At 32.3% G+C, this 14,590-nt stretch overlaps 1 protein-coding gene across 6 annotated transcripts in view; it reads right to left on the bottom strand.

Moving 5' to 3' along the window:
* The window catches only part of LOC105431406 (metabotropic glutamate receptor 8), a 107,557-nt gene that overhangs the window by 11,437 nt on the left and 81,530 nt on the right, over positions 1-14,590 (bottom strand). For all 6 annotated transcript variants that reach the window (XR_016139165.1, XR_016139166.1, XM_089076523.1 and 3 more), the window contains exons 7-11: positions 13,942-14,096; positions 12,362-12,610; positions 9,898-10,053; positions 5,565-5,691; positions 4,395-4,506 (exon numbers count right to left, since the gene is read on the bottom strand). Coding sequence is in view for 4 of the 6 variants with exons in the window: in XM_089076523.1 (XP_088932649.1) it covers positions 4,395-4,506; positions 5,565-5,691; positions 9,898-10,053; positions 12,362-12,610; positions 13,942-14,096 (799 nt within the window). In the remaining 2 variants the exon portion in view is untranslated. The remainder of the gene's footprint in view (positions 1-4,394; positions 4,507-5,564; positions 5,692-9,897; positions 10,054-12,361; positions 12,611-13,941; positions 14,097-14,590) is intronic.

Genomic DNA, 14,590 nt, shown 5'->3' with positions numbered 1-14,590 from the left:
ATAATTTCTGACTGTTAATAATGCGCTAATAGTTAATAATTCCCATTATCGTCATTAGCATTGTCAGAATGAAAATTCTTGTAATTATTATAATCATTATGAGTTACATTATTTGTACGAAGATCGAACTGCGCATGTGATCGAGTGTGTATGTGATTATATAGAAATGAGTGTCGACAATTAACGTTTTAATTGTTATTACAGCAATGCTCATTGATAGACAACTATCAAAACGTATACTCCAATCGGATAGCGCATACAATCGATTTGCGACGTGGAACGGCCACCAGTTGTGTACATTTCCAGCGTAATTAATTAATTATTTAATTAAGTTAGCTTAATGAATCGCACTTATCAACGCGTTTATTTGCATTTCCCTTTCGCCTGCGTAATACGAAAGCTAACGCGAAAAATGCAACGGACTGCACTTTGAGCGTGTGCAATATTTGCTTAGATCCGCTAATTAACGAACCAGCTATATATACGTAGATTACCAATATTAATTTAATAGTATTTCTGTTCAAACGCAATAAAGTTTAAACATTTTTGAAGACGCATTAGTGAATCAATATTTACTGATATTTACTCTATTCCTTCTTTTACTATTGTTTTTTTCTCTTAATTTATAAGTTTATTACTGTATATAAGTGAATTGTGATTCACTATGCACATGTGTATACATGTATACACATGTGCATAGTGTGTAAACAATAACAATATTCAGTAGATCATAATTAAAAGTCAATTAATTAAACTTAACGATAAAAATATTATTAACACATTTTATCTCAACAATGTTTCTTTTTACTTTTGTTGAATACACAGAACTATAATATATTTTTCTTAAATTATATAAATATTATATTCTATAAATATAAAAAAGTATATGAATTCAATGATATTAATATTTAAACAACAAAATAAAATTGTTATTACAAGTTATTACAGTTATTACAATTGTTATTACAGTAGCGTAAAATAAATAAAGTATAGTAATGCAAAATAAATAAAAATTAAATATATCAAATATATGTTCGAGAATGTTGCAATTTATTAAATATCGATATTTTATGTGAATTTGAAATTATATATAAGATAAAATAAAAATAAATATTTATAAATAAATAATATAAAAGTGTTTTCTTTAATTTAAAAAAAATTTTTTTGTTTATTAATATTACATTTAATCGCTTAAGTCGCACTTTCCGACACGTAACAAAGTATCTTGTTAAACTTATCTGTTAAAATTAGAGCTTTTGTCAGGAATTCATCGGACTACCTTGCAAACGAATATGAAGTTTACTGACTTCAGACACGGAATTGTGTCATTTGCGTCAGCTTTTCAGAAGAGCAGAGACGTTTTAGACGTCATTTCTCCTAATAATAGGTAATAACGAACATCGTGAAACTTTCGTCATAACTAAAAAGCTCTCCTTCGTCATCAACTATCAATTAGACGTAGATATAATAATTGAGCTTTAAATCTCGCAGGAGCTTATTCCGAGAGCGAATTGCGGAAAAGTGATAAAACGAAAGTAATTGCGATGAACAGATAGCAGAAGATGCGGAATTTAGAAAAGACTTTAAGACTTTAAATTCTCCCCCTAAAACTTTTTGAATAAAATTTAAGCTGGAATCAGAAAAAAGTTTCCTGAAAAAGATTTCCTAGTGTCTATAAATGAAAGCCGGAAAATGTGGAAAATCTTGTAAGATGTATGTGTGCAAATTGATAATGTAAAAAGTAGTGGACGGATATAAGAAGAGGAGGAAATAATACGAAGGACATATGACTCGTCGATTAAAGTCGCGGATGATCTTGAAATGCAGAAGCAAATTACGGGAAAAATAGTAAAGTCAGGGCAGTTTTAACGTTAGAGAGAAGAAAGGAAATTTCAGGAGCTTAGATTAAGATTAAAGGAAAGATAAGTTAAACTTACAAGAAACTTCTTATATATTATCTACAAACGGAATCAAAGTTTAAAAGTAACGGAGCATACGAACAAAGTGAAGTAAATGCTTTCGTTTTCGTTCCTCGAAGGAATACATTGAGAAACGGGGAAAACGGAGGATAATTGGGACTGTCGATTGTTCCTCAAGTTAAAGTTTTTTACAAAACAGCGGTTGCAACAATGTTGCAACGATATATAAGTAAAATATTGAAAAAAGAAGGACAATTATATATAACTGTATACAAAACTAGATAATTTTAACAAACTGTCAAGTCATATTTTGGCGACATTAAAGATCTGACTTATATGATTTTTTTTTACATAAACGACTTGTATGAATAATATGTTTTATTCCTCATTCACTAAAGATCGTATTATGTCTGATTTCATAATGAGGGAAAGAGAATGGATCGAGGATTTTTTTTTACATTTTCTAAAAGGAGCCGGAGGCTAATTAGCCGTGGCCATAATGAAATGCTCGGTAATGCCTTTGGCTATGGCAATTCTCCACAATATCGGATATTTCTCATTTTGCTTGATATCAACCAAGAGAAGCAACCAATTATCGGCGTTATGGAGTTCTCAAACTGTCGTCGATCTGGAGAAAGTTTGATGCGTGTATCATTAACTCTTGACGATGAAACATTAAGCGAGACACTTTAAACATTCACGAGCCATATTCATCAGGAATATATATACGCAATCATATGAACTAAATGTGTTACATCCCAAGGCATTTAAGCGTCAGAAGTCGTTATTGCTTCACAAATACAAATTACATTTTGCAAATTTACAGTCTATATATTAATTAAATTAATTAAAATAATGCACTGATGCACTATGACAGACTAAAGAAATTTAATTTAAATTTAATTTTAATAGTGTAAAAAAAAATAGATTAGAAATTAATTTGGAAACATAAGATGATATTACAATACTATATAATACTATAGGAAATAAGAAGGAAAATGTGTTCTCTTTATATATATATTTTGAAATCAAAATATATCTTTATATAAATAATGCAGTTACATACAATGCTTTGTAGATATGTAGATGTATGTTCTGTTTTTAATATTTATTCACATACCAAACCGTTATATAAATATTATTTTTACCATTTTGTCTCTTTTTTATAACGGATTTAGTTCTTTCTGAAATTTAAATGCCCTTAATTCTGCATAAATCCGGAATTGCAAGTTCGCGCAAGTTTTTAATTTAAAGCTAGGAAATTATAAACTTTTGCTTCGAAATAAGTGGACGTTCCGTTGAACAGCAAACTGACGTGCAAAAACCGTGTAGCGCGGTATAATTACTTGGTCGGCATTAATCTATGTTTCACATATGTACGCTTACGTCCGAAGATAAGTTTGTGGGAAATGCTCGCCAGGGTTAAACTCGAGATTGGAGCACAATTACAGATCTACTTTAACTTGCTTGCTACTTTAAATGAAATTCTGACCGTTGAGAGGACAAGGGAGCGGAGAACAGGAGGAAAGAGGGGCACGAGGCAGAAGATAGTCCGCGTTCATTTTATTAGACGTAACTCGCGTATCACGAGAGTCTGTGGAAATTATACAGTCGGACTCCCCGTGGGGGATTTCAGTCAAAACGTGTGTCAGAATTTAATTATACATACCGTGCAAGATGAGCTGAATTATCGCTGAGGTGGTCTTAAAATTTTATTAGTTTTGTTTTATTAAAAGCAAAGTTAATTAGTAAGTTCGTATATTATTTTTTTTGATGTATTTTTGTGTCGTACACTCTTACGATCTTATGTAAAAAAAATTATTTAGATTATTATCAGGTGTAGTGCTATATCTTTTTTTTTTTTATCTCTAATATCTCTCTTTTTCTTTTTTATGTAAAAAAAAAAAAAAAAATAAGACAGATATATGTGCAAAGAGAGATTATTATTAAATAACGTATTAATTTCGCATTAATAAACCGCAACGAAAAGAAGAAAAAAGATTTTTTTAATTTATATTAAATTCTAAAAGCCCAAGGGGATAAAATTAGAGCTGTAAACGAATTTTGGTGCAGTAATGCATAGGAATTAGCAGATGTTGACTCGAATGGGCTAATGCTTATTAGTTAATGTAGCAATTCCCATTTAACCGCTAATCCTTGGTTAACCGTTCCCCCCATATAAATTTGCTAAATCCTTTACTAGAGTGCTAACAAGAAAATTGTATTGAAACAAAGTTAATATTTATTTAAAAAAAAAAAGAAAAAAAAAAGAAAAACGCCGTTTACTGTTTCGTTTACTGCTAGCGTCCCTCTCATTACCCCGTTTAATACTCGCAATTAATACTCGCTAGCGTTCGCTTTAATCTCTCATTATTCGATGGATCGATAGATCTTTCGCGGACATCCTATCAACTAATAGAACCGCACAGCACTCAGCGGTTCTGGTTATCCTCAGACTTTGCAGTGTGCACTTACCAGAAAATTGCGGACGTGTCCCATCGGGCAGTTATCGCTGCATATACTACGTGGAATGTGAAGCTCGCCGACTCCGGTCGCCCATCGCGTCATATTGATGTCCAGAAAGAGCCTGGAAGGATTAAATTAACCTTTAATTAACAAACCGGACGCCACGCCGGTTTCATCAATTGTTACACTGAAGGCGCTATTGAAGAAAAGTGTCGTGCGAACAAGATCAATTTTTACAACATTTCTTCGTTAAAGATATATTTAAAAGAATATATATCGTGAAGTATGAAAATACCTCAGCTTAGTTTAGTTTATTTGATTTTATATATTTTTGTTTAATTCCCAGGAATATATATATATATATATATATATATATATGTATGAGTTGTTAATTAATTAGTATAAAATATTTAAGAATATATTTAGAATAATATATATCGTGATATTTAAAAGATATTTAAAAGAATATATATCGTGAAGTGTGAAAATACCTCAGCTTAGTTTAGTTTATTTGATTTTATATATTTTTGTTTAATTCCCAGGAATATATATGTGAGTTGTTAGTTAATTAGTATAAAATATCCACGAGAAAATATGACGCGAAAAATAATACAGACGCAATCTTTTAGTTGATAACAAAATATAGCATTATCCAAGAAATGAAATAGATACACGGAAAGAACACTTTTGCTGGCAAATCTAAAAATTTGACCAGACACAGATCTGAAAATAATTTTGTGGGCCCATCAAAATTATTTTGTAGAACACTTAAATATGATGATATAATATTGCAAAAATGTTTGATCTTCTAATAATCAATTTGAACATCGTATATAATAATTTTGAAGGCCCAACAATATTATTTTCAGATCTGTATCTAGCCAAATTTTTAGATTTGCCAGCAAAAGTGTTCTTTCCGTGTATCATAATATCAAATATAAAATGTAAGATATAAATTGCGAAATAATGTGATAAATACATTTTAATTTTTTACGAAAGGGATGTTGAGATATCCTTAGAAATATATGAGGTTGTTAGTCACATCAATTTTTTAACTGGATTAAAATAATATGCTGCCTAAAATATAGGAGGGTTAAAGATTAATGTGACAGTTTGTGCAACCCATACGACAAATGGCAAACTCTGCGAATCCCATTTGAATCGAAGGTTGCTACTTACTCTTCCCTCCACGTGCCGATGAGGGTGTAATCGAAACGGCCCTCGTCCTTCCTTTGATATTGATAGATGTTGTAAAATCCGTAGGCGTCCCCGTCGGAGTTAAACTTAATCTCTGTGTTTTGGCGACCTAAAATAGAATGGAAGTGTTAACTCGGCGATCTAACTTCGATAATTACGTTAATACGATTGTATTAATATACTGGTTAATTACATTCCTCACCCCAAATCTCAAGAAATTTGTTATATCTTTTTTTTAATTAATATTATTGTCGGTTTTAATTGCATAATCCTAAGCGTTATTACGTTCATAGCAGAAATAGTAATAACACTTAAAAAAAATAATTCTAAAGTAAAATTAAGAGGAAGAAAACTCCGAAAATGTAATTTGAGCAAGATTAATTTAAGAATAAAATTAATTTTAGATAAATAAATTTGCTGAATTTAAAACAAAATCAAGACTTGTGTAATATAATATTAAAAAAAGTATTTAACTTAAAAAGATCGAGAAATAAAAAATGAATTTCCATGAGTAATACGATTCAAAAGGGTAAAAATAAGCAGACGTTTGTCGATGCGGGGTTGAATTGGACGTTTTGTCTGTGGAATTTATGCCAGCCATTTCATGCGTGGATTACGATTTATTTATAAGACACTGCGAGAAGAAGAATCAGCTTAGCTTCTTTTTTTCCTTGTTAGGGTCTAGCCCCTTTCTCTGGTTTATCTTTCCACCCTCATCGTAATAATTCGACGTAGGCACTGGTATGGTAGACCGGCAAACGTAGGCGGGTATACAGGATGTGTACAAAGTGTTATTTCTAAGACTGCCAATGGAGAAAATAGGCGGAATAAAAAAAGCTCACAAGAAAAAAATAGGTTGTACAGGTGGTGTCAAAGAGAAAAGGGGGATTTCGTAAGCGAGGGCGGAAAAAATTATGAGAGACAATAAGGGTAAAAAATCGCGAAGCAAGAGCGCAAATATCCTCGTAAGACAAAGAAAAGATTATAAAAGCTGCGGCAATAACGTAGCGATATATTTTCTCGCCATCATCTTTAACAGTGTAAACATGAAATTTCGTTTTCTGAGTTCGTTTTCTCAGGCTAAATCTTTCGTTTCAAACTTCTCCTCCTTATCTTTTTATCTTGACGAAATAAGGAAAACGAGTTTAAAATCAAATTACAATAAAAAATATGAAGAAAATGGAATTGTGCGATACACATAATAAGAACTTTAATAAGATCTATCTCATTAATTTAATTATTTTAATAATATCACAATAACAATTTCAAAATAATATCACGATTGAAAATATGAATACAATGTATATATAAATGTATATATAAATCAGTTAAAAATTTATATTATAATTAAATGAAAAATTTGTAAATATATTTTGTGGAAATTGTAGGTAAGGATGTTGAACGTTATCGGAAACGGGACAGCTCATAATTTATATGCTCGTTTAATCAATAAATCTTTAATCAAAACTAACGAGAGAAGATATATCTCGCTAGTCCATTAAGTTATTATTATTATTATTATTATTATTATTATTATTACAATTTTCCTGAACAAAGAGAAACCTGCGACGATAAAAGCGACACGAGACACATTTAATATGTAGTGAAATTCGCCTGAAGGTTTATTCGTTCCTCGCAGCATCGGAATACATGAACATGGATGTAATCGCGGTGCAAGCAGGTGCGGAGCTAGTAAATAAGTTTGACAAAGGAAAATACGTGCACGTTGTTATTCCGCGCACGTAAGCGCGCCAGATTTGTGCTGTGAGAACTCGGCGGCGGAAACGCGCTCAAACAAGTTCGCGGCATTTGTGCCAAGTTAACGTTGCTGCGAAGCCAGCCACATCAGCTGCGCTGGGAAATTATATTTCATATGCCACGGATTATCGTCAATAAACGCGTTGTTATGGGCGATTCCGTAATTCGAATCATTCGATTAAACGTCCAATCCGAGTTGGCTAAGCTCGCGCTATTTGAAGGCAAACACGTGCTTTCGCCGTACCTTTTTTTTTTTTTTTTTTTTTTCTAGTAGAAATTCCATTTCTAGAAGATGATTAAACAAGACGTGCGTAGTAGAAAATCATCTTCGTTTCAATCCGTTTTTTTAAATAATCTATGCTTTTGCTCTACATTTTTCAACACTTGTGAACAAGCCAAGAATCTTTTTGAAGATACAACTCTTTTTTTTATTAATCATTTGTTGAAAATTCATTCTTTTCGCTTGTACCAAAGAAATATTATTAATTCGTAATAAACCGACGCTGTAAATAAAGTTTAATAATCAACGGTTGAAGGAAAAGAACAAAATAAAAAGGTAATATGGATGGAATTTCTCGTTCTCAGTTTGCGGTTGATTTTATTACCAGTTTATCTGCGAAAATGTTACGAGAAGAAATGAGTATTTGAGATGCATAGCTTTTCCCTTCCGACCGTTAAACAACTAAGGGTGGAATGAGTGCAGAGAGAGAGAGAGAGAGAGAGAGAGAGAGAGAGAGAGAGAGAGAGAGAGAGAGAGAGAGAGAGAGAGAGAGAGAGAGAGAGAGAGAGAGAGAGAGAGAGAGAGAGAGAGAGAGAGAGAGAGAGAGAGAGAGAGAGAGAGAGAGAGAGAGAGAGAGAGAGAGAGAGAGATCGTCCAAGTTTAAACAAAAGTCTTTTCAGAGCTTACACAACTATAAAGTTTTCTTCCGCGAAACTCAATTATCGAAAACAATCTACAAATGTAACTAGAGAGTTCATTGTCTTAACTTGTGGCTCTATATATATATATATATATATATATATATATATATGACATTTGATGCATGTTGCGTACAATAAAATAAATAATTAAATACGAACTAATACGAATAATTAAATTAAATATCGAACGGAATCGTTTCAACTAGTTCCACAATAATTAATAATTAACCTTTTTATTCTCATTATTCAGCATTTTATTCAGCGATTAAGCGAGCGTTTTACAATAATGTAAACAAATTGAATAAAATCATTTAATTAAAAAATGTTATTCCGTATAGCGAAAGATTTTTCCAGTAAAACTCGATTTAAAAATATTTATGGAATAAATGAATTTGTATATATATATATATATATATATATTACCTATATTTGTTTTAAAATTTTGCGTTTTATGAATTTCAACTAAAAATTGGATTTAAAATTTGATGATTAAAATTAAAAATATTTCTTATCGCAATGCGCAATCTAATTTTTGTTTTGATATTTAAGCATTACGAAATAAAATTTTTGATTAAATGACATTTTAAAGTAAATTGTTTTAAACTCATCGGTAAATAATTAGGAAGCGCAGTTTTCTCTTAGATTTCCATTATGTATTTGTCAAATACGATTTGGCTAACACCTTTTTATTACAATGAAATGACTTGGCATTTGTACGACTCGAATTAAAGCTTTGCGTAAAAAATATTCAACGTGGACTAAGCGAAGAATAAACTTCTGGTACGGATGCACGACGGTTTTGGGTTATTCTGCAGTTTACCTTAAAGATTATCCTTCATTTATACAGCTAATATTGATAAACGAGAGCTATTTGAGATAAGATATTCCGACACGAGCTAACATCCTGATAGCGCAGGCAAAATGCCTCGAGGATTAAAAGCAGACAAAGCGCGCAAGAGCGCGAGATTGAAAGATGAGCTGGCGGTGTTGTGAAAATATCGGGAAACTCGAGAAAGTAAGGAAAGTAAGTTTGAACGTTACGTAATAACGTTACGATAGATCTCGGCTGATACGGAATCGGAAGATAGCCGGTCGGGCTAATCGCATTGCCATTTGATAGTGCGCCGTAACGACGAGGGGGCAATCTTAATTGTGTCGCAGAATCCACCAACGTGAAAGTGCCGTTACGTGCCGTTAAATCGGGGAAAGTGTTTTAATTGCAATATCGATGAGGCGTCGAGATTGCCACCCTCTGACGTCACTGATAGATCGCTTCACACGGGATGACGCAGTGTTGCAGCTCGGCGTACGCGGAATTTCTCGCGGATGTAATTGATTGATTTGTCCGAGCCTCTCAATTTAACAGGTTTTTTTTCACATTCAGCATGTGGAAAACGCTAACAAGTATTTGACCAATTAGTCAACGCTGGCTTTGTGTTATTATACAAACGCGATACGCGATTTCCATACTCGACTATTAAAATCTGCAAGTGTTATACTATAAAAAGATTTATATTTTTTTAAATAAAATTATAAACATATATAGCTTCATAGCATCTTGAAATTCTACCTTAAAATTTTTTTAAATTATAATAATGAATTAAAGATTATTTTTAAAGAATTTTGCGTTACTCACCGATGAAAGTGACATTGCGAATGTGTTGAAGAAGTCGCGGACCGTCTGGTGCTGGTTCAAGTGTTTTACACAAATAGTGCGGCGTGCCCAAATTATTTACACATTCCTCCTCGATAACGTTATGAACACCGTGTGCCATAGCGTAAACCGCATCCACTGCAAATAATACAAAAATAAATCTGATTTCAGTAACGTTCTATAAATATGTGTTATCTACTTGATACCGTTTAGAGCTTCCCAAATGTATAAATGTCATATATTATAATTTGGTTGAATTTTTATAATTAAAATATTTGTTTCTAAATATTAAAAAAGTTATGAATCTAAAAATGAATGAGTTGTAAAATATTAAAAAAAAAAAATGATAACTTGATAACGTACAAAATAGAAAATTTCTTGTTCAGAAAAATTCTTGAAAAACAAAATGATTCGTCCAGAAAGACAATAAAAAATTTTTATATATGCTTCTATAATCTTATTCGTATAATTCATCAAGAGCTCGCTGTCGGATGTAATTCGATTCCAACTTACGAGATATTTTGTGCAATCAGACAAGTCTTATTTTTTCAATTCATCTCAAAGATTTTATGTTATACGATGGCAAGTTCCAATGTTTTTTAGTTATTTATAAAGAGATGGAAGCGCAAATTGTTGCTTACGGAGCGAAAAGAAAGTTCCGTGGCAGCTAATAAGATGATTTACAAGATTTATCTACCATCGTCGTGCACTCAATCGTGAAGAGTTTCCGATCGCTTCGCACTCAACAAGACCCCATCATTTATCTTACGGGAGGATAAAATGCAAGAAAGAAAAGAGCACAAGCGAGATCCGCGAGGAAAACGCGACGGTTGATTTCGTGCAACTTTTCACGCGCCATCGGACGTGTTTGTTAATGCAAAAATTATAGCCGAGGAAAATTGCTTCGCCTCGATTCGCCGCCATTCCTTTCCACTTGTCGTGGCTTCACCTCGCGGAAGTTCGTCGTGAAAGTTTATTCGATCTGGTCCGTCGGAAGGTACGCAATCTAATGGATCACGGAGTACAGCTGCGGTTAATTGCAAACACTGGCGGATGCTTACGAGCAAACGATGACCTAGAATTAATTGTGTGAAATTTATGTTTCTCTTTGAAACTCTAACTCAAGTCTCTAACTCAACTCAGTTTGCTTGTTCTAAATTTAAATGCGTTTATACGTTAAATGTATCTTAAGAAAGTCCAATATATAATAAATTTCTTTAAATATAAATATAAATATCAAAAAGGATTTATGATTTATCATTATTAATACAAAAGTATAAATTAAAATAAAACTTCAATTACAATTATATTATTTAATATACCCAAAAAATATTTATTAAATAAACAAATGAAATAAATAAATATATATATTTATTTTGTTTGTTTATTTTAGTTATATATATATATATATATATATATATATATATATATTTGTTTTTCGTTTATATTAATTGTATTTTTCAAATTCTTACACTTTGCAAATAAAGAAAAGATAGACGTATTAATTGATTCGTGTTCGCGAATTGCACGTGCACACGGTGAAAAATGGTGTGGATAATTTATAAAATGCGAGATCGGCTAGGAACGAAAGTAAATTGCGCGGTAAATAATCGATTGAGGCGCACTGTTATCTCACTGCGTGATGTAAGTCTTGTCATATATTGTCGGAATTACGGTCGAACGGAGACGACTAAGTTTTTTCCGTTTCTGTTTTTGGGCTAGAAAAATAGTCGAAGGCTGACGAAAAGTTGGAGGGTTGCCGAGAATACTTCCTCTCCCTTTCACTCTTCTTCTCACTGATAACTATCTTTCCACTCGTTTTGCTCCTCACTCTTTCACCCTGCACCTTCATCATTTCCTTCACACTTCAGGATACAAATGATCACGAATCGTTCCCTATCAGCGAACTGTTCCGATTCGCACTTTCCGCAATTAATTAACTGTCACGATGTGAATGAAAACAATTCATCCTGTATTCACATCATTCATTTACATTTTTTTGTACATTATGATAAAATTATAATTGATGTGCTAATTTAATCATCGGGACATTCAACGACGAAAAGTAATTAAATCTATCAGATCGATTTTTCCGTAAAAATTAATAGTTTCAAACAATAATTTTCCTAAAATGGATTATTATCTCTTTCACAAGAGCTTTATCAGAGTATTGCATTTTGAAAATTGCGGATTCTCAACTAAGAGAAAAATGTTGGAAAGTAACTTTTATATTAACTCTTTTCCATACATATATGTAAATTAAAAATTGCCCACATGCATTAATTGTTATATTTCAGAAAATAAAAAAAGTTGATATTTAATGCGATAAATTATAATTGTTTTCTTGTAACTTTTTACGTGATCTAAGAATAAAGTAAAGGCGCTCTTCCCTTTCGTCTTTTCGCTCTCCCCTTTCTCAACAATAATAATAAGATAAATACGTTACCGACAAAAGGCACCAGACCCTCTTGTTCGTAATCGACGAGATTTTCCAAGCCGGTGCAGCGCGTCGCATCGCTCGATGCGTTCACGCTGAAAGTACACTTGTGATGCTGCGACCAGAACTCTCGGAACCAGATATTCCGGCAATTCACTATTTTCCCAGCCAACGACTTATGTGGGACATTGCTCTCTGTCTGCCCGCCGCATTCGTCGCCTATTCTCGGTCGCAAGCTCAAATAGTAATCATCAAAGCCTACAACATCAGAATTGAACCACACTTGTTACGATCGAATTGCTCAATAAGATTTGATAGTTTCCATATATCGTGGCTTTTTGTCGGGGAAACTTCTTATCTGTTCCTCAATCTCTATAAAATTGAAATATTGAGAACATTTTCTTCAAGGAAGTCAACTTTAATGAAATAGATATATTTTTTTATATAAATGCATTCTTCAAAATTATTTTGATATTGGTTTTGGTTACATATATAACAAATATCTAAATAGAGAAAAATCTATCTTTAAGAAATAATTTTACTGTTACAAATTTAAGATTTCAAATTTATCTTATGTTTTTCTCTCAGATTGCTTTTTATCTAAATTTTGAATATTATTTAAAATTAAATGTTAAATTATAGTATAATTGTTGTTTTTTTCTATCATATCATATCAAAGATAGATTCGCAGAATGAATTTAAACGTTATAACGTTGTCTCAGAATAAATTATTTCGGATAATTATAGTGCAGAGACTAATTTAAAAAATAATCAAGAATAATGATAATGATAAGTGATCATCAAGGAAGTTATTGTATTTGTCCTATCTTGTCCTCACTCTTTCAAATCAGACAATTTATATAATTAATGATCATCTTGATGATAAATTTTATCTTTTTCGGTACTTGGTAGGCTGTAATTTCTGGTAATTTGGGTTCGACTAATGAGAGTTCGACACTCCTGTGTTAATTACTTGGTACGAAACGGAAGTGCCGCTCCCGTCGCGTTCATTTCTTTGGTTTGCGAATCCCAACTCAGGAGAGACGGGAATGATGCGACATAATCGGAAGCAGAAAATATTACTCACTTGTCATGTGAGATTAATGAACGTCGAGCCAAAGTTGAATATCGCTACCGCGGCAACAAAGTTGTACAGTAAGCAACTTCGGTGACAAGGAAATTCAATTGTGGCTCGGACTAAAGCGGATCAGACGCGTTAAGAACTAAAAGAGAGTTAGCACAATTAAACGATTTACTTAGTAATTTAATTAGTAAGTAATTTGAACAGGTATACAAGTCGAACGAATTAAGTGAATCAGCACTTCAATCAAATTGTCCATTTGTCCCATCCTTAAAACTATACGATACTTAAATCTACATTTATAATTGTAATTCCACACACACACACACACACACACACACACACACACACACACACACACACATTGCGTTTCTCCTGAATGTTTTATCTTCAGAAATTATTGATTTTATCTCTAGTTTCACCTTGATTAAAGATAAACTCAGGGTAAACATTCTTTCAATTAATTCAACTATGATAGGATCGTACAAGTACAGGAAGGGTCCTTTACCTTTAAGAGCGTTCCTATAGGGCAGAATGGTAATAGTACCTTCCGCCGCGAACTCCTGATCCCGGACGGGATGAACTTTGGCGCCCCATGAATCGCTACCCACCCACATGAAATGGCCCGTGCGATTGGCCCTTACTGTTGCCTGAAGCAGCTTCCTGCAACAAGATAAGCTGTGCGATAAGGATAGATGAATTATGAGCAATGATGAGCGCGGCTACCATTAACCAGCCGCAAGTACAATAGAACCTTCTACGACCCGCAATCAGTTAACTAAATCCATAACATTATTACTAACAAGGTATTGTTCCCTGTTTCTCCCTTCCTATTATTATATCTAGAAAGTGTAGCAACGTTATCCCTTTCTATCCTTTTTATCATCAATATGCGTTTCAATATGCGTTTTGCGATATGATACATTTAGTTAAAATATGAGATTTTTTTCATTTGTTAAAAAGTAATGTAACGAGAAGAGATATTTAATTGTAAATGAATTTATATCAATATTAGTTGTAATATTTTAATTTTGTGTGTTCATCTTTTTTATTTTAATTAATATAAATATAATATTTGTTATTAATACATATGTTTAATTTATATAAATAATTAGCTCTCTTAATAACAATCAAGAAGATTTCTCTTACATATATAA

The sequence above is a fragment of the Pogonomyrmex barbatus genome, unplaced genomic scaffold (genome assembly GCF_055798465.1).
Source record: "Pogonomyrmex barbatus isolate J1 unplaced genomic scaffold, ASM5579846v1 scaffold2, whole genome shotgun sequence".
Classification (NCBI taxonomy): Eukaryota; Metazoa; Arthropoda; class Insecta; order Hymenoptera; family Formicidae; genus Pogonomyrmex; species Pogonomyrmex barbatus.
This window is presented reverse-complemented; position numbering and strand designations above follow the sequence as displayed.